This window comes from Haliotis asinina, chromosome 6 (assembly GCF_037392515.1).
Source record: "Haliotis asinina isolate JCU_RB_2024 chromosome 6, JCU_Hal_asi_v2, whole genome shotgun sequence".
In the NCBI taxonomy this organism is placed as follows: domain Eukaryota; kingdom Metazoa; phylum Mollusca; class Gastropoda; order Lepetellida; family Haliotidae; genus Haliotis; species Haliotis asinina.
Window position 1 is genome coordinate 38,140,745 of NC_090285.1, and position 21,474 is coordinate 38,162,218.

At 39.3% G+C, this 21,474-nt stretch overlaps 1 protein-coding gene across 1 annotated transcript; it reads left to right on the forward strand.

Annotated features, from left to right (window-relative positions):
- The first annotated feature begins 268 nt into the window (after positions 1-268).
- LOC137287852 (uncharacterized) lies at positions 269-8,812 on the forward strand. Its single transcript, XM_067820235.1, has 6 exons — positions 269-302; positions 4,025-4,342; positions 5,780-5,827; positions 6,291-6,332; positions 8,166-8,232; positions 8,518-8,812. The coding sequence occupies exons 1-6, from the start codon at positions 269-271 to the stop codon at positions 8,810-8,812; spliced, it is 804 nt and encodes a 267-aa protein (XP_067676336.1).
- The last annotated feature ends 12,662 nt before the right edge of the window (positions 8,813-21,474 follow it).

Genomic DNA, 21,474 nt, shown 5'->3' on the forward strand with positions numbered 1-21,474 from the left:
GGCCATTAACTTTTGTTAGGAAGTGAGAAGTTCTCAAATAGCAGGCGAGTACAGTTGGGATTCGCTATTGAATTCATATTCACACTAGTAGTGACTGGTATACAAACCCAGGGTGGGTTAAAGTAAATCTCCGAACGACTGTCACCAGTCCGACAACGTTTGTAGTGAACGTTTGAAGATAACACTGTAACCGGGGATTTAATAACATCGGAGAAGAGTATACCAATAACTAATTATGGGGCATGTAGGACATTGTATTCTGATAACAATGGCAATACTGGTGGCATGGACACAGGCTACAGGTCAGTATTGCGTTTCGGTGTACAATATGTTGTATAAATACAAGCTAGAACGGAAGCTCTGCAGTCCCAAGTGTTGTATTTGTGCTATGTGACATAAGGATGTCACTGTATAATGACAAGTTCATGTACAACCAGCAATACTTAAATATTAGATAAAGTGAGAATTAGATTTTTAACGCATGACATTGATTTTAACGTAATTGTAGTCTGAATGAATTTTAGATATGTTTAACATTTGTTTGGGTTTTCGTGTCGGTGGCGTGTTTTAAAAAGCGAAATTCCAGCTGTATCAGAGGGGTTTTATCAGGAAAAGCAATTTAAATCTTACCCTAATTTTGAATGGTTTAAACTGATTATATGGCTTCAAAATATTGTATAAAGATATTTCATGTTTGTATTTTTTATGTACCGTACCGATGACGTACCGATGACGTACCGATGACGTACCGATGACGATGGCGGTGATGGTTATCATCCTCACATTCACTATTGTGATATTTGTTTCTGTTTGTGAACAATTAACAGACATTGGAAATGCTTGAGAAAGACAGGAACACCAGGAATCATTGAATGGGACAATGAATATTTCTGTTTGTGAACAAGTAACAGCCTTTTAAAATACTTGAGAAAGACAGGAACACCAGGAATCATTAAATGGGACTATGAAAACAGAATGTGCTTATTTTATTGTGAAAGCAGCTTTAAGCATTTTGGGAAGAAAACAGACGACTGCCAATTTAAAACAGACACGCTGTTTGAATCTCTAATTTCGGACGAATGGTGATTTGAAACATAATTTAATTCAAATACATTGAAATATTTGCCTCCATTTAGGATTTTTAGTATTATTATGTACTATGTTTAGTGTTCACTTTCACTGATTTAGCCACCTGAAAATACAAAGACAAATATGACTCCTTTAACTGGTTCGTATTTGGATCTATAAATAAAGAATCCGAGTGAGTAAGTTGATTATGTGATTAAGAGTCACATCAGCAGTATTGCTATTATGATATTTATGATATGCACTTTAATAATACATTACGTTTCTTCGAAAAAACCTGCCATCACAGATAGATACTTAAAGAAAACATGTAAACATGAAAACATTCATTACAATACAGGATACTGCGATATACTGACCAAGCTATCTCCTGGTACAAAGACTCACTTTGACAAAGAGTGAGGTTATAGAACAGACGGCAGGACTTCAACTATAAAATATTTCTTTTTCATTTCATGTCCAGGAACAATCATACAGATTCAGCATTCATGGTCTAAGCAACGCTTTCAGAATGTTATGTTAGATCTGTGGAGGACATTTCAAGATTTGACGAAAATGATGTCTGATGCAGATCCCTATTTTGACATGTACCACATGTCAAAAAACCTCTCATATGCTAAACATATATATGCAGCACATTTCAACATTTGACAAAAATGATATTTCATCGTGTGCCGTAAGTCAATCACTGAGTTGTCTGGTCCGGACTTGATTGTTTACAGACAGCGACATGCAACTGTATTACTGCCGTTAAACAGGAACTTTGTAAAGATATTGTCAGACTTGTACAATCGACTCTTCAGTCGTTTCTAGATGTATCTGAAATTCATTCATCGAGAGTTGTTTTTTAACAGCTGATATGAAATGGCAATACATTTCCGGTCATTCACCGAGTAAACTACAAACCTAATATTTTTCGCCCCAGTTCATGGCTGTTGTTCTTTTTAGGGTGAAGTCTTTATGTCAGAATCTCTCTAATGTGAACTTTCTCAAAAGTTTCGCTATCTGGGAACCGAGTGCTGGTCCATGGATAAAGTCTAACTGCCCTCTATTGTGTGATTGTGTGTGTAGTTTGTGGGAAAGGCGTGTCGAATGTGTTTGTGACAGGGGTCCTACAGTAACAATTCAGTCTGTTGGTATGGATAGTCAGCCATGTGAATTACTGACTCAAAATCTACACACTTTCCTTGTTCAAATAACCTCTGCGATTTAAATATCTCTGTTACACATATTCATGTTCCAAATCTACACATACGATTGTTATTAAATTCATCATGATAAATACAACTTGTATGTTTGAAATGTGCAATGTAAACAGAAAAGATAGTTACAGATAAAACTGTACATTTGAAATACTGACTCAATATTTATACATTTTCCTCGTTCAAGTAACCTCCGATATTTAAATATCTTTCTTTGTTACACAGAGATTTAAATATATTTCTTTGTTACACACATCCACTACATGTTTGTGAAATTCAGCATGATAAATATAACTTGCATGTTTGTATAATATGCAATATAAATAGAAACCATCGTTACTGATTTGAGTGTCCTTTGAAAAAATATGTTCATGTTGTTCACAGCTGTTTGTTAGTCTTATAGAGCTACAGACCCGTGCCATTAATATTCGGACACTTAACGTAATTCCCATAGGCTTACATGTTAATTTAGTGTAGCATAAATAATTTTCATGGATTTAATTTACGTAAGATCCAAGTCAAATTTTGCACATTTGTGAGGAACCATCTTACTTAAAATCGCATAATTTCTGCTTAATTTTCCGTTGTGTATTTATCGAATGGCAGAAAGTTGATCAACATATGTACAGCGCCGAGATGTCCTTTAACATGGCGGCTATGGGATTGTTCATTGTGGAACCATACATAAGTGATAAATGTGATGTCATTAGTTAAATAGTGGTCGGAAAACTGAATTGAAATTATTAGCGTAGAGTAAAGATGATTTCACACTTGCCTGACAAACATTTAAAGATCCATCCTAAAGTGATTTCATGAAAATTATTTATGTTGCACTGAAATAACACGTAAGTCGATGGAAATTACGTCAAGTGTCCGAATATAAATGACACGACTGTTTACATATCCACTGACGTAGAGGACTATTTAACCAAGTATGTGTAGCGTCTTGATATTCAAGGAGACTCATACCACTAAGTGAACGAATCTCTCTGTGATATCTACGGCTGCGAACAGGTGATGTTTAACTTGTCAAAAACAAACTGGATATTTTAGTCAAAAGAGGTGTTGCCGGGTGGTTTAGTGGCACACAGAAGGTTCGGATCAGATTTGGTGCGGGTGAAGGCCATTTTGTGTGTCATCTTCCTTGATTTTGTGTAAAATTGGGAAAAGCGTCATGAGACTTTGAACTTTCAGTCACTTAATTTAGGCAACACCGTGAGTTAAACTTTAACTTGCATCGGCATTATTGTATATATATAGCTGTGGGTGATGGACCTACGTAAGGAAACTATTACATGACATATTAAGAGTGCACGTTCTGAGTAATACTGTGCAGTACAGTCCACTGGCCGGATCACGACTGGTGTTTCCATAGTAACTGGATACAAATACTGAATATCATGTAACATCATAAATAAAAAGCATTGCGCCAAAATAACATGTACATGGATGATTACCTGTTACCTTTGGTGTCTACACAAGACAGCGCATTTCATTCGCATAGATCAATTCTCATATTATCAATCACTGAATTGACTGGTCCAGACTAGATTATCTACATCAACATAAGGTGATCATATGGAATGGACAGCTAACTGGTAAGCGGGTTCGATTAAAAAATAGGTACAATGTGTCAAGCCTTTCTCCTTTTTTCCCCTTTAGATTGTTGCAGGTATGCCGTTCACTCACAAACTCGAAAGATGGTTCACTGTCAATGCTGGTTTCTTGTCTCCCAGGTGTGAGCATCTGCAGTAACGGGATCACCAGGGACGACCACATCAGTCTGAATCTGTCGACGGAGGCTTTGGGAGACGTGTGTTGCTGTAGTTACACGGTTGCCATGACGGACGTGCCCTGCACAAATCTGTCATCTCGCATAGAATATGACTGTAGCTTTAACGTCTCTCTAGATGTTCCCTCACTTCCTGCATGCGGGGTTGTAAATAGCTGGTCAAATGACTGTATCCAGGACAGGAACAATGGATACTCAATATGCGTGGGCAGAAATTCAAGTGGACCCGTCCAGTTTGGGATGATACATCTCCGGAGTGAAGGTACATGTTTCTTTGATTAATACCTTAATGCACAGTGTACAGTGTTCACATATTGTAAAAATACATAAGCGACAATGAAGCATAATATTAATTCGAAATTAAAACACAGATGAGTGTTGATGTACAAATACCCTGTGCAATGTCTGTTAGTGACACACTAAACTGAAACGTCCCTTATTTTGCACGTGCCACTTGCAATAACGTCACGCACTCGTAGTGAGTGGGTCCTGATTTTGACACTTTCAAGGCAGGTTGATCATGCCTTGTAGACTATTAGTTCTGACAGTCTGCCTCATTCTGCTTGTCACATAGTTTCCATTCACTGTTTGGTTATGAACTCTCGAAGAGTCTACAGACTGTTGGTATACTGGAAATGGTGCGCTCAATGCGTCGTCAGTGATGAACAGATTGTTGGACAGGTACCAACAAATGCCAGATGTAGACGACAGACCCTGTCCATGGTGTCCAAGGTCAGCATCAAGAGTACTGTGCACGAACTCCGGCGTCTTTAGGTCCATAGAAGGGCATGGCCAGCAATGAGTCCAGACCTTCTAACTCCGAACATGTTTGAGACGTGACAGGAAGACATGCGTGTAGATCATTGGGTGATCTGGACAGGCTCACGAAGACAAGTGGGCCTGTTTCCCTGACAGCGTTCGTTCTTAACTTGGATCCTCGGACCTGAAGCCGACTGAATACCACTGACCCAAAGCTTATTTTCTGCAGATCGACAGCTTTTTCATCCATATAGCTAAACGTAATGCTTTTTAAAAGAAAATATCATTCAGCGAATTCTACTTTTCATCTCGATCAGTAGCTGCTGTCTGTAAGTGAAACGATGATCATTTTTGAGGAAGTAATTTACAGAACATTTGGTTCTTGACATGGACGTTGATTTTTTTGTTTTGTAAAGGAAGACTGGTCAGTCACTAGAGTTAAATGTTTGCTGGGAAATACTTAAATTGAAGCTAAACTATAGGGCCTACGCCTTCTGATCAGGCCACACAACCTTTTATGGTCCTGGGCCTAGATTTTCGAAGCTCTCTTAGCGCTAAGATTGTCGTAGGTTAATGATAATGTATGACACTTACGACTATCTTAGCACTAAGAGAGCTTCGAAAATCGAGATCCTGGGTCCTTAGGACCTACATCTTTTCAGGATTAACGGCAAACATTGCCCTAGGGTAGAATGAATATGCTACTTCGAGGAAATGAGTGTTTGATATATCGTGGCGGCATTAAGCACTACCGATGCCCCGAAACATCAGCTTTCCATCTCTATTCCAAGACCTCATGTCGGTCAAAAAATAAACCATCACACTTTGTTACAAGTTGAAAAAATGTCACAGACAGTATTGCCTTTAAGTAGATTATCTCATTGCATACATTCTTTGTGTGTGACTGAGATATCATCGCTATCAAATGTTTCTGTTTCAGCAACGATGACCCTTACCTGCAGTCACGGAGAACCTGTGACGACACGCCGTACGTTACCTTACTCATCTTTGACATAGTGTGATTACACGATGCCATTTTAGAAAGTGGACAAATGCAACATATGTCATATTGGGGATTTCACTTTCTCAGTTGAGTACAAATTCTAGTACTGTTTTTGGTTGAGTCCCATACGGGATGCGAACCCGCACCATCAGAGTCAGGAACCTAATCGCCAGCACACAGCCCGCTTGGCAACCGCGACTTCCACAAAAATGACAGTCGGACAACTGGTAGTCTAGACTGCTTATGTTGTGGACATAGTGTCCTTAAACTGAATGTACAGAAAGGTACATGTGTAATGTGACCTTTAATGATATATATATGGTGAATTTACTTGCGATATATGAGTTCCCTACATTTTCTTTATTGGAACCATCAGCAGGATAAAAAGTATTTGCACGCACATTCATTGACACTAATGATTAATTCAACATATCCTCCACTATTACAGATCCACATGAGACGACAGCACCGGAGGACACGTCGCTGAAAGGTGAGCTTTTGGAGAGAGGATAAATACTGTAGTAGTGCAGAAAAATGACCTTTGTTTGCTTGTTGATTAACGCTGGACTCAACTCAGCTACACGAAGGCGGTCGGTAAATACTAGAGTATCGACCAGACAATCCAGTTATCAATATCATTAGCATCATCTAACCCGATCCCTCTTACGACAAGAATGGGTTGCTGAAGACCATTTAAGTTCTTGCTTCAAGTTGTCATTACCTAGGGATGAGGGACATGTATCTGTTGATAGGTGTCCTTGTGACAAATGATACATATGACGATTTAAGGCTATCACAGGCATTGTAGGTTACGATATGAACTGTCGCGAACTTACGGCACACCATTTCTTACGCGAAACTTGTAAAGTGGTATGTTCGTGCCTTTTCTGAGACTCGCAATAACGGGGTCGACTAAACTATTTTCTGGTATTCAGTGTGAACAAATATATCACTGTAAATATAAGAACTGCTTTTAACAGACAATTACAGATTCCGCAATACAGAAGCTATTTTGTAATGTAATTAGATTGTGCATAAGGTTGTATAATAGACAGGTTGCACTGATGCTGTGCCCAAATTACGTCAAATTAATTGGTTAAACAATATTCAATTCAAGATAACGTCAGTGATATTACAGACAATATCGCCGGTGTGCCGAAGCAGATTTCACTGTAAGAAAGGTCAATATAGCGGAGGAAATAGCACGGAGAGTTAAATGAAAACGAGGAATGGTTAGAAATGCAGTCAAACGCCTTTACCTCGAGGTGGAAGGGGTTTACTGGGGAACCCCAACGAATCCGACGTTTGATCCAACTAAATAATGCATAAAAAGGAAGGAAAACGGGACAACATGTATCTTTCAGTATGATTATTATTGTACTAAACCTTTAATTGTAAACACCACTTGTAAAAAATATTAAAAAGGAGCAAAAAACGTAGTGAATGGTATTAAGAGCGCCTGTCTCGTGGTACAATGACGCGCAAACAGCCTACCTGACCTGACATAACCACAGAATTAATTAAGTCTCCTCTTGCGATGAGCATTATATCAACAGTTACTGATTGTGTAGATGTAGTGACAGTGACCATAAGGCACGGGCTAGTTGTCTCACCATGCTCTCTGATTTGGTAGACACGTGACAGTCTATCCCAAGTTCGTAAGTTGGTGGTCGTGATGTTGATCACTGGACTGTCTGGTCCAGGCTTGATTGTTCGTATAGAGTATTGCTGGGCGCGGCATTAATCACCACACAAAACAAAAAGCTGCATTATTATTAATGATGTTTTATGTGTGTACAATAATTGGGGGGCGAGGTGGCCAAAGCGTCAGGCTAGTCATGCATCGACGTTGAAGTGTCGGGATCGAGCCAACATATGAACGGGTGTAAAACCATTAGAGTCAACTTTGTGTGCAGGCCCCTAGCGTATAGTACACAACCCTGTCCACATAAAGGAACCCATGAATCCGTTGGTACATGACCAGATGGTGGCCAGATGGATACTCGCAAATACCAAATTGCGGGTACAGCAACGTACAGAAAAGTATTATGATTCACCCAGCTGTGGATAGGGTACCTTGATAGGATGCGAGAGCCACAACAAACTCGGTGCTCCTAGTGGCAGCAGCAGTTGTATGGTCCTCAGAGAGTTGAGACTGATAAAACGATGTGACTCTGATATTGACATCCAATGATCTAGGGAAACAAATACCAGAGCCGTGAGCAAGCACTAGTTGCATAGGTATGTGCGCTATATAAATATCCTGTAATATTATAACACACAAAAAAATATAAAATAACATATTTCTGATTGTGTTTTGCAGCTGGGGCCATCACTGGAATCGTGGTTGGTATATCCGTCGTCATCGTTGCCGTTGTTTGTTTTGTGTTGTAAGTGGAATATGTATGCATTATAACATAACTTTAACGACCGTGTTCTGAAGGACATTAAACAATTATTAGTTATCAGTATGGTTAAATATTGACCTGAAACAACACTGACCTGAAACAGCGTGTCTCATCACAAAGAGGCGCCAAAAACTAGACCACCGTAGAGATTAGACGTTTAGTGTGATCAACGTCCATTTCAACCTTTCGACTACCGCTCTGCCTTTTCTTGGAAATAATATTACGCAATATATTTTCTTTAACGAATAAACGTCATCCGTCTTACAGCAGTCGAGTGAAGCTTAGGGCGAAAGACAAGCACAGCGGCCCCATCCATGACGACGATCTGTTCGGCGATGACGGCAATGATGTCGTAATGCCTAAACCGATCCCCGCCAAACATGGGGCAGATAACTCTGGATACTACCAAGGCGCCGCCACCAAGAAGACCGGTGTCCGGGTGCCTAGGAAACAACCTCTGCGAGTGGATTCATACCTGAGGGATCAAAACGGAAAGTCACCATACGGACACGTCCCGAGAGCGTCCGCAACTGACAAAGAAGAGGCCAACTTTGTGTATTAGAAATCGTTGAGTCTACCCGTACGGTCAGTCTATCCGTGCGAGTACGGCGTGTCACCTGACCTTCTCTGGTTATATCGGTGCTGTAGTAACGTATCAGAGGAAGTATATGTCCTGATGATTGGGAAGTATATATCCATCCTCTTTCCAACCGGGGACCCATCACATACTATTCAGGGGTACTCGGGATGGAAGACTTGTTTGTAACAGAAAATTGTTTGAAGTGTTACGATGTTTCTCTAAACGGAGAAGCTGATTGTGGTCACAACTCACGTTTTGTAGAATATTTAACGAACAGTAAATTTTAGTAAAATGCCTCCTGATCGAAAATATGTCCACCACCGCAGGTGTTTTAATATAGTTCGTTTTGAATAACCTCACAACACCCAGTACTCAACATCCTATCTTCCAGTCACCTGTATGTCTGATGGCACTGGTTAATTGGTTGATTGTTTAAGACCACTTTGTCAACTACAAAACTATGGATCAAACACCGCCTCATGAAATATTCACTGTGTAAAAATGGAATGGAGTACAGCTGTGATTAAAGGAGGGATTTTGAATAGCCTCACAACACCCAGTACTCAACATCCTATCTTCCAGTCACCTATATGTCTAATGGCATTGGTTAATTGGTTAATACCACTTTGTCAACTACAAAACTATGGATCTAACACCGCCTCATGAAATATTCCTTATGTAAAAATGGAGTACAGCTGTGATTAAAGGAGGGAAAGCGTGGACGTCTATACTATGTACACGGACAGGCTCATCGTCACATAATAATAGGCACTAACGAACGCAGGTTGTTACTTCACGCACTTGCATTACAATTGTAACGTTACCGATTACAACGACGTCACCATCACCGAATCTCGGCTAAGCTCAAAGTTACACACTCGTATATTTTATGTTGTCGTTATCAAACGATTGTAGTTGTTGAACTAACTTGGGTGAGGAATACGATCTCACTCGTCGATGCGTTTCAAATGGCCATACTCTTAATGTATTTGATACCAAGAGACACAGAGTCACAGCCACTATTAGCAACCTCAACGGTTATTTCTAACTAATTATCAAAAGCACACAACTAACCAGCTGATAAGACGCCAGAGATGTACAGGCCTTTTGGGTAGATTACTCACACTATATATGTAGAACTGTCATGACAGGTAACTGTCGGTCATGTTGATTTGATATATTAATGTATGACCGTAACGTATATGAAATGCGAGTGTTATCAACAAAGCCATTAGTGTGACACACGGGCGTGCAGTGAATAGCATAACTTGACTGGCCTTAGTATGAACTGGATGACTGCCAGGGAGTCATACATGCAAGTATGCTGCATAACAAACTAAACATAACCAGGTTCCCTCTCCACAAAGAGATGGGTCAATCTGATCGTTGACCCCTATATTATTACGCTTACGACGGCATTAGCCTTAGGAACGTAGCGAAGACCCATGTCAGCATTACATATGTGCCACTGAGCTCGTGTGTAAACTTCAACAGTGACTTTGAACAGTGTTTAACTAGCATGATGACAAATGTCCAAGTCACTATGGTCGTATTCTTACTTTTTTCGGGAACATCTGCGTGAGCAAGTACCAACCATGATTCACGTCAGTCAGTATGATCTAATTATATGCTGCTGGCGTTTTAGTTAGGCGATATGAGCCCAGCAAACCGATGGTCAATATCATGAACAATCTCCGTCTTTTTGACAAATCCGATCTGATAAACACTGATTCCATGAACTTGACGACTGAATCATTTGATCTATGGCAAGCATCGGAGATCGGCAGCGAGTAATAATCAATGTGAAGACGGTCGTTCTCTGCGACAATGTCTGGATAAAATTACTATGTCGGTACACACTTGCAATTTAGTGATTTCATAAAAAAATATGATGGTAGTGATTAGTTCTGTTAGTAGATAGCTGTTTCCATGTAGAAAAATACGAATGTGCAATAAAGTATTTAGATGAATTATAGAAATTCATGTATTTATTATACTCCAGCAGATTGTATCACACATTCTAGAACACATGGTTAAATCACAAGGATGCATATTTCTTTCCGGGTTCGGCATGGAAGTGGTAAACGACGTGCAAAGGATGCACGTTGACACTCGGTCAGCCAGTGCAAACATTTACTATTCCAATCTTCATTTCTTTCAACTCTCTTCACAAGCAGTAGTGCAATTGGGGCGGGGCACGGTGGAGTGATTGTGTATTTTGGGAGAGCAGTCTTTAAGTTCACAACCTGGGTATGAGATAGGGGAACATGTACCTCATGCTCTCTGATCTCTACTCCATGTCCCGAATTATATCCTTCTCTCATGAAAACTCATCACCTATAGCCTAATGGTTCTAGCGTCCACTGGAATATTGCTAAAAGCTACACTCACTCACCTCCTGACTTGAACCTGTACCCCATGCGTCAACATTGTAACTTCAAGTCATGTACAATGTAGATCTATGTTAATAGCATAAACATCTTTTTGAGAAAGTAGTTTTTCCCACTACTAAAATACTGGTAATATTGGTAGTACCTTCTCTCTCATGCGCGAAATCATCATGAACGACTTATCATATTGACATAGTTGTCTAAGTGGAGGAAGGGATGTAAAATCCACGTTCGTAAGTAGAAACTGCGCGTGATACAGCAAGCGGTCGTAAAATAACTTGAATGGGGACTACGAATGGCTGAACCAATGGGATAACTCCTGTGAAACTCAATCATCGGATTGAATCCTCTCATAGTCTCAAAATAAAGTGCGTTGGGTTCATTTGGAAGATCTCTACATCTGTGTGTCAGTGAGCCAAACTAAAAACAAAACAGGTCGCCTGTCATATATGCTGCTACCTGGGCCTGTGTGGTTTGGACGTCATTGGTCCGTGAAGGTCCCGGGGTAGAATAGGCCTTCAGCAACACATGCTTAACATAAAAACCGACTATGCTTGTCGTAAGAGGCGACTACGGGAACCGGGTGGTCAGGCTCGCTGACTTGGCTGACACATGTTATCGGTTGCCATTTGTGGAAATCGATGCTCATGCTGTTAATCACTGGACTGTCTGGCCCAGATTCGATTATTTACAAACCGCCGTCACATAGCTGGAACACTGCTGAGTGCGGGGTAGAACTAAACTCACTGGCTCACTATGGCGTTATTACCTGCATATGTTCAAGTTCATTATATAATTATTTCATTATTAACAATAATTATTCTCAACAATGTATATGGTGTCAATATGATAAAGCTAAAACGCGAAGGGAGCATATTCCTCGAAAAAGCTACATTGAATATACTTTCATTAAAATCAGAAGTTAATTTTCTCGTTAAACCTTCACATGTGGTATGTATTTATTGAGGTACTATTGTGCATTGAAGTTTTTAATTCTCCATCCCAGTGTTTGAAGGTTTCGTTTACTTAATGTTTTTTCACTATTTTGTATTTCAGAGCTGATAGATTCATTTAAAAGTTGACCAACACGAAACGAAACACTTAAGTATGTCCCATATGTATATTTGACCAATACATATATATCAACGTCTGTATAAACTATTTAAAATTGTAGTCACATACATCAAAGACAATCACATTGTCAGAGTAACGATACACACTATTACAAAATTATATATGGATATGGGAAAACATGTTCTAAGCCGACGCAAGTATTACATTACGTAGATGTAGACATGACTAAAGCAGATGTAAGCATCGTCCAAGGAGATGAAGTGCATTTCAAGATGATGATACCAAGGTTAAGACCGTGCCACTAACAGGCTTCCATACAAACACAGGGCGGTGTGATCTGACGTTAACTCTACTGTAATAACATCTTCCTGCTTGTCAAGGAGATCTTCATTGAAAGGCGTTTCGCTCTGCCGACACTTCAGTGGTATTTTTTCATAAACGAAAGGTGATGCTGTACAGTTACAGAGGGCGTAGACGAGGGTAACTATGTAAATATGATGCACAGATTGCTGGGTGTGATACAGGACATGTTTGTCAGGAACACCGGGTGGTCGGCTATCTTTGGGTGCACCGCAAGCTCATTAGCATCTCTATGTTGTTACAGCATGGGATAGAGTCAGCCCTTCCTTCTGAGAAAACACATCGTCTATTTTTAATAAAATGCTGTGAATAACGACAATGTTTGAGGTGCACACAGATACTTAGTGGGTCTAATGTAAATCGTACGTTCACAACACATGGAACCTTGAACTACATAGAGTGGTTTCAAGTAAGGGCTGAACTCGAACTGCGAATCACCATGGTTACGGAGACGCATGTTCAGCTGGCTCAGGGATCGTGTTGTTGAAAACCGGTCTCACAGTCGCGTCGTACTCAGGAAAATCCAGATACGACGTGCATTTGACATTGTTGTATCGCTTTAATGCATAGCTACACCTTTACAGGTATGGTTAGAGTAATGCGTGTTACCCACTGTGTTTGCAATGTGTTTAGATTTCAACATGAATAATCATGATCAGAACATACAAATACTCTTCCTGGTTGTTACTGAATAGAAGCTCCTTTCATGGTTTGCAAGGTGGTTGTACCGTATTCGTTCTAAAATATGATATCCTCTGACTGACGGTGCTGGAATGCCCGCGTATGCTACAAGGGGAACACAACAGGCTACAGTGTTGGGTATCCATTATTTGATATGTAACACTCGATGTCTGTCTGTTTGTCTGTCTGTCTGTCTGTCTGTCTGTCTGTCTGAATGAATGAACGAATGAATGAATGACAACCTGGCAGAAAAGGCTAACGCAAGCACGGAAACCTACAGCATGGATATGTTCCTGACATACTTAAAGGTCCTTGATCCCTTGTAGCTCGAGAATATGGAATATAAACTAGCGGAAGCACGATGGCCAGTCGTCTTTCAGCCCCGCGCCACTTTGGGTTTTGCTGCAACATACAGTATAGCTAGATCCAGCAAAATTTCAAACCTAATAAAGTTGCCTGTGATTTGCACACAAAAATGTACCGATCTCCGTGATGGATTTGTTCAATTTCTTTTGAAGAAAAATACATTTATTGGAGAAGAGACCTATAAGGTCCTTTCTTCTAATAAATAAATCTAGCAGTGACACTTTATCTTGTGATTAGTGGATCACACGTAGTTTTGCAGGGGGATAAAAAGGGTTGTAAGGGGAGTTAATGACATAGAAAGTATTGCAGAATACACGTCACTTATTTGTGTGTCTATTCGCTGCAGTGGCCTATTGTACAACTTTACCTGTTATCAAAGGTATGAATAAACCTAACGGTTTTCCTCTAAAGCACCTAGGTATGTGTTCAATCTGTGCGTCAGCTGCAGGTGAAAACACCCAGTGAAAGATAAAATTGGATACGGTCACATAGTATTCACCTATTTGTCAGAAACCATATTTTATAGCGTTAGAATTCACTTCCTGAATTAACAAGTCAACATGTCATTTCAAAAAGACATGGCCCCATTTTTCCAATAAAACGGTTGCCCAAGACATAGATAACCAGTCAATGCCGTTATGACCAATGTAGAAATCAATAAAACGGTATACATAAAAAATACAAACAAAAAAACATCATTGTCTGTCGTAATTTCTGCAACATATCAGATGACTGATTACATGCAATGGAACCAGTACAGATGTCGACACTTGCTACTTTGTAACGTTGTATCATTCTGATGACGTCGACATCGATCCGGAGTTGCATAATTCTTGTTCATTTAGCAATGACATTAGGATTCTGATGACACAGCCGTAGACATTCCATGTGGTTGAAGAACGCTTCCCGGCACAGCAGAGACGATTCCTTAACAGTTGGAATAGTTTGCTTTGGTTTCTCCTGGGAGATATCGCTTTGACAGTAGATTTTTGCACAATGTCCTGACACTGCTAAGACGTCATGAACTTGATGACGTCACAATGCTATGACATCGTTGCACTGCAAATCTAATGCCAGTGCCTGGTTCAGAGATGTACATTTTTTTATTGAAAACCAATGAAGAATGAATTTGGATGATAAATAGAATCTCACCCTCGTGCAGATATCAGTTATATCAACACTCGTTGATAAAGATAAAGATATCCTCGGAAAGCCTCAGATATTTGTTACATTATCAACTCGTGTTGATATATTCGATGTCAGTGGACACCTGGGCGAGATTCTCTATATATTCCTACTTTTGGTATGCCTGGAATTAATGTAGAAATGTCTTCATGTATCAGTGTCCATCTTCATGTGCATCAATGTCCATGCAGATCTATAATCCCAGTAGCCACACTATTTGGGTTACCGTGACGTTTCACGGTAAATTAATGTTCTTTGTTCACACATTTAAACATAACTATGGTACAAAAAGTGCAGAATTATTGATGAATGAGAAATTATTTCTGAATGAAACGGAATACATTACTATCATCCAAAGCGCAATCTTGGACACGATCATGAACTATTTGTCTACTCTCAGGGTTCCTGCACTCGCAATCAAGCGATGTTTCCATCTCTCTCGCGGCAACTCTATCGACATGAACTAAAAAACTTAAGTCTGTAAAGTCAATAATTTTCTGCAGAATAATTGTCATGGATCTGCGTTGTCCAGTACACAACCCAGTCAGCGATACAATTAAACACGTAAGTTGTCACACAGAGAATCTACTTCCTTGTTGCATATGAATGCCTTGTGTATAATTCTCAGTACATCTAAATTTAGATAATGGACGTCTTGTTGACTTTGACTATCCTCACGCTACCGGCAGTCATCTCAAGTTGGACTTAGACTGTATACTTAATTCAGTTGTGTAAGAGGCGTGCAAGTTAAGATTTAAGTGTCCGTTACCTGCGTCAGCCGTTGTCGGACACATTGTGTACTGTCTTTGTGCATAGTTACAAAACATACGACCTGCTGCTCAAACGATCAGCAACAGATGTCCGTGGTCGTTGAAGTTCAAATGTTACGCTCGCTGTAATACTTTAATGCATAATTTTCCTATTGTATGGTCAGAAAGCGCATAAACGTGAGCATATGCAATAGCGTGACGCCTGATGAGAGCCCCAACCGTGCTGTGTATTTACTAGTGTTGTGTCGGGAACACAAATTACTTAACCACTAATGATATGACCCATATTTGCAATGATAACTTTCCAGATTCAATTCCCTACAATCGTTATTTCTCCGATGCTTCAGAGCGAGTCAGTCAAATCTCAAAGGATTTCACGGATCCTACTGTATTTGGATACTTGTCCGAAGGCAACACGATTCTCTCATAACGTGAAATATCCTTGTGTCCATAAAACCTATTCGGATTTAAATATACACAAATGTTGATCTTACAGATACATAAGGTGTGTATATCGTGTTTCAGCGTTTGCACCATCACTGATTCTTTTTCGGAGATACAACCAAACGTTATATAACTGTTTGTGTTTTACATCCTTTAAGATTGTGTCTTAACTATAGTGTGGTCGATACATAGATTATCAAAAATAGTTTTGTTAACACAATGAAAACATATGCTCCCACGTTGGTGAAACGTATTAATGATTCTTTCTTCAGCTTCAATGTTAAGAAATTAATAACTGCCGTCTGAGGCAGGAAATCGTTGTACCATATTTAAGTTAAATTGCAGTCAGTGTGTTATTGTCATATAAGAAGAAACCTGATGCTGTTCACATGATGCCGGTCCTAGCAGAATCGTGAATAACCTTTCCCTCTTTGGTCAAACGTCTTTGTATGATTATAAACAAAGAACAGATCACTTAAAATTAGTGCTTGTAGTTTGGGACGATGATGTGAATGGGTCCTTGTCTTCACATCCTGACTTTGCTCATTATTTTGAAGCACTAGTTTATCTGGTCAAGTGCGGTCCATTTAACAAGCACCACTACTGTTATTGTTTTATCCATCTTTAATCACGAAACAAAACACATAAGAAATCCACACAGTGGGTTGTCTGTGTCTGTTATCCAGACTGCGGTGCAGGTATGGTGTGCCATCCTCTTTGATGGAACCTGCAGGAACAGATGTGTTGCTGGCAAGCCAAAGATAGTTGTGAGTCCACACCAACACAAATGGAATCTGTTGAGGGCAATATTTTACTGATGTGCTTTGGTGTGAAGAACTGCTCAACACATCTATAATGTGCGTGGAATTTGTCCAAATGTCAAAAATATCAGTCTTCAGGTTTCAACACATAAGGCATCAGTGGTTGGGTTGGAAATGGTGGATGGGAATTTATTAAAAATGTGGATGTACCTGTCAGTGAGGTAGGATGGAAACCAGTGTGTGATTGGCGAGTGCTTATACTTCATTTATAAGAAATAACACATCAAACAAACATTTGAATCCAAATAATTACTATCAAGGGTCATGTATTTGCTGGTGGAATGGCCACAGATGGCGGGATGGCCATTGCTCTTCACGTTGTCTACCTCTGCGTCATCATGTATGTTTTTTAAAAAAATATTCTGCACTGTTTGTAATACACCTACGGATCCCCGAAGATCCGGGACTTCAGCAACCCATGCAAGTCACAAGATGCTACTAATGGGATCGGGTGGTCATTCTCGCTGACTTGGTTGACACATGTTGTCGTATCCCAACTGCGTAGATCGATGCTCATGCCCTTGATCACTGGATTGTCTAGTCCAGACTCTATTATTTATAGACTTTTGCCATATAGCTGGAATACTGAATGTGGCGTTGAAAAAACAGCCAACCATCCAATCATGCATCTACAATGGCTGTGACACAATTGTATATGTTGTTAAACTTTGCGAACAGGAAAAGATGTATGTGTCATGACACTATATTAAGTAGGTTCTTGACACACTGACAAATGTACTATAAAGGAAAAAATAAACATTTATATCAGTATTAACGTAGGTTCAGGTATAAAACAAAATGTCAACTTCTTCTTTGTTTTATACACAACGTTTCTGAGCTATCCCTTGCCCCTTCATCAGCTGAGCTGTACATTGCCATTTCTTCAGGTGACGAAAGGATAAGGAATACCTCAGAAACGTTGTGTATAAAACAAAGAAGTTTACACCCGTAACATTTTGTCTTCTACTTGAATACCAACTTCTATGTGCCTTCCACGAACCTAACGTAATTAATTGCCTGCATCACTTTTCACTTTGACGTATTTCAGACCAAGATACAGGCCCTCTTGCCGTAATAGTCCTACTGCTGATATTTCTATGTCTCCTGTCCACCCCACGTATGCTTGCTTCTTTGACAGACCAAAAGAACCAGTCAACAACTATGACAGACTTAGTCCAGCAGAGGTCAGGACCAACCACTACATCAACGAATAACTGACATAATCTACATTGGATGCTATTAGTAGGGACTACTGTTGGTAATTATTTACAACTAAGTACTCGAGTGTTCGAGTCAAACTGTTTTGAATGTGTAGCAGTTAAGTGAGGTAGTATTAAGGTTCATCAATATGTGTGAGCACACAGTATAATGTCATCATGGTTCAAACACTTTGGATGTAGTATGTCCCTTTACATTACAAATTTAAGAAATTGATACATTTTTTTCATAGGTTGCAAATTTCTCATACGAGTATTTGTGTCATGTGAACATAGAATTCATTAGCTTGTATGAGCAAATAAGTTATATCATAACTACTTTTAGACAAATATTACATGAGTTTTAAAAAATAGCCCTGATGGTGTGATTTTATTGATGACAGGTCATACACTTAAAAGCAGCAGAAGTGTAAAGGAACTAAATGGCTGGTCAGAAAATTAGACATTGAAGTACAGTTGGAAGATCCTAAAAGAAATAGAACAGCTATTTATCAACACGTATCTTCTGCTCTATGAAGTCATGACGTTGAGAAGACACGTCCACAGTGCAATAACAGGATGCACACACTTAAGCATTCATTTCGTGACCAGAGTGTACTAAGAAACTGAGGAAAAGTGGAAGAATGAGAAGACTCATTAAATTTTACAGCACCCTTTCTCAATTATTCCCTGAATACATTAATAATGTGATTGATGACTTTTGTTGTTTGAGGAAAATTGTGTTTGGTAGATGTTGATGCACACCACTTCCGCAATCGAAGACACGGTTTTCTTTTTGGAATTATGTTAAAATATGTTTGTTCAATTTAACATGCATGAGTATTATTCCATTGTGATATATAATCTGATCCACTGGTCTTTTCAGTCCTTTTTGGTTATTAAAAATGTGTGAACTGTAACTTTTGGGAGTATTATACAATAACAATAAAACGTGTTGGGATGTATTGAACCTCTTTATTGTTTACAAAACGATATGAACACATGAATGGAAGGTTGACTGCAACATATCATATTCACATAAGATATAGAGAATAGAAGGCTCACTACAGCACAAAATATTCTGCCACGTCCTTGAGCAGAGTTGTGGTGCTGAGGATTAGATCGTCCTCTGGGTCCACCTCATCAATGTCTCCTGGTCCTCTAGGTCACCGTCCTCTTGGCCAAACGCTTCACGGTGCATCTAACACAGATTATGCAGGACCACACATGCAATGACCGCTGTACTAGTGAACTCAACAGGTGTCTAAGCCTTTTCTCACGTTTGCTACTATTCAGGCGCCCAAATGCAATCTCTGCAGTCAGACGGGCAGGACTGTGATCGTACGGCGTGCAAAATCAGTGAATAGTATCCGTTTCGATTTAAGTAGTCACCATGGACATAAGCGGGCGATGGTAGGAATATGCATGCCGTCAAGGGCACCTGCGCTGTTTGGTAAATCCCTTGTTGATTCAAATCCCTTAATAATAACTTTGAGCAGCTGACCTTTTGGAAAAGAGATATATGTTGGCACCATTGTCTCCTCAGTTGCAATACAAACATCCCTCACACATTTCTATACTGTAGACTTGCCAACACCAAACAAATTTGCGATGGTCCTATATTCAGCCAAGGATGCAAGCCAGTATACAGCGACTGCAACTTTGCAATCAGTCTCCAGTGTGTCTCTGACAGATCGACCTACACAGTTTGATGTCAAACCAGGTTCAAGCTCTCGACACAGAATATCAAACGTTGTCTTTGTCATTCTAAAGGTCTCTATTCATTCTTTACTTGTGAATCTTTTTTTACAACATTTGACCACCAATGCTGAGATCTGGGCTTCACCCATCTCGTCTTTTGTCTTGTGCTACAAAAATAAGAGAAGTCGTAACATCTTTTTTCTTGTTACAAGCAGAGTTATCAGATCAATGGTACACTCTCAAATGATGATAAAAATGCAAATACTCATAAAAGTAAACATGGTTTTGCAACTGGCACTATTTTCTCATGTGAACACGTGGTATTTTTGTATCATTTACTCTTGTAAGCAAATTTGCTTACGTGAGCAAATATACTCATTTGTGTACCTGATAGCATTTGAACGCGGCCTAAGACATTCAGGGTGGTTACAAGATAGTGTGGTGTCTGTCACTGTGTGACCTGGAAGAACAACGCCTTGCTTCAGCCACCTTATGTGGGCGTGTGACGTAAGAAACTGGATCATAAAAAGCGTCTTCGGCTGTTTCGAATAATATTTTTTAAAATTGCGATTACATTTCAGCCTCGTCTGACAGTTTGTTGTTTAGAATATTATTTACATCGTTAGACATTTCATATCCGTGAAGAGATTCTGGTGACAATAGAAATTAGGGGCGTAATACATATGCAATCCAAACAGCACCGTATCGTTGATTAAGCATAATTATTTAATCGTTCAGGGGAAAGATATATGACCACATTGAATCCATACTAGGAAAGACTGTCAGTGTCACTTGGTTGGTTTCATGTCATCATACTCTAAATTGCATAGATTCATGTACATTATTGCAGTCAACAGATTATCCAATCGAATGCAGTCATACAGAAAATATATTGCTAAGTACATTCGGGAACGTTTGCTACAAGTCAAAATACGAAATCGCATCGGATATAATTTTTGTCAAAAACACATTGGAGAATTTGCATGTATATGTCTCACCATAGAATTACTAAAATGGTTTGGAGTTAGATGTTTTATGTATCACATATGTATTTCATCCCTGATACACTGTACATATAAATTTATGGAAGAAATTGGGCCACATATATACTTTACTCTTCCACTACTCAGCTAATAGTGCAAGTGAATCCAAGAGAGTCCATGTTTGAATATTGTTTCTTGAGCAGATTTGATTCGTTAAATGAGATTTCATGTTTATAAAACCTCAACCTAGCCACAATAATATTCTGTATACCTTCAACATAACTTGGAGAAGACTGATTTGATTGTACGGTTAGAGTGACTAACACTGGTTACACTGGTTAGTGCAATATCATGGTATCCAGATCGATGCTCATTATGTCAGCCACTGGATTCCTTGCCCAGTTTAAGCCTTTTTGTATCGTCAACATTAAACTGGAAGATTGCTTATCTGAGTTGTAAAGCGTGAACAAAGCACTTCGTCCAAAATGGCTTATGGTTTATCTATTATATCAAAATACAGACTGAACATTTGTTATAAACTATATAAACATACCATGACTTTATCTCAACATCCCCTTTCAGAAAGTAAATCTTACACGTAAAACGTAGATGATTTCGGACGGGACTGGTCTATTAATACAGCCTTCTAAAACGTAAAACGAATACATGTACT

Coding starts and splice junctions, on each gene's coding strand:
- LOC137287852 (XM_067820235.1), top strand. CDS start 269: ATGGCAATACTGGTGGCATGGACACAGGCTACAG. Junction 4,343..5,779: donor GATACATCTCCGGAGTGAAG/GTACATGTTTCT, acceptor TTTCTGTTTCAG/CAACGATGACCCTTACCTGC. Junction 8,233..8,517: donor GCCGTTGTTTGTTTTGTGTT/GTAAGTGGAATA, acceptor TCCGTCTTACAG/CAGTCGAGTGAAGCTTAGGG.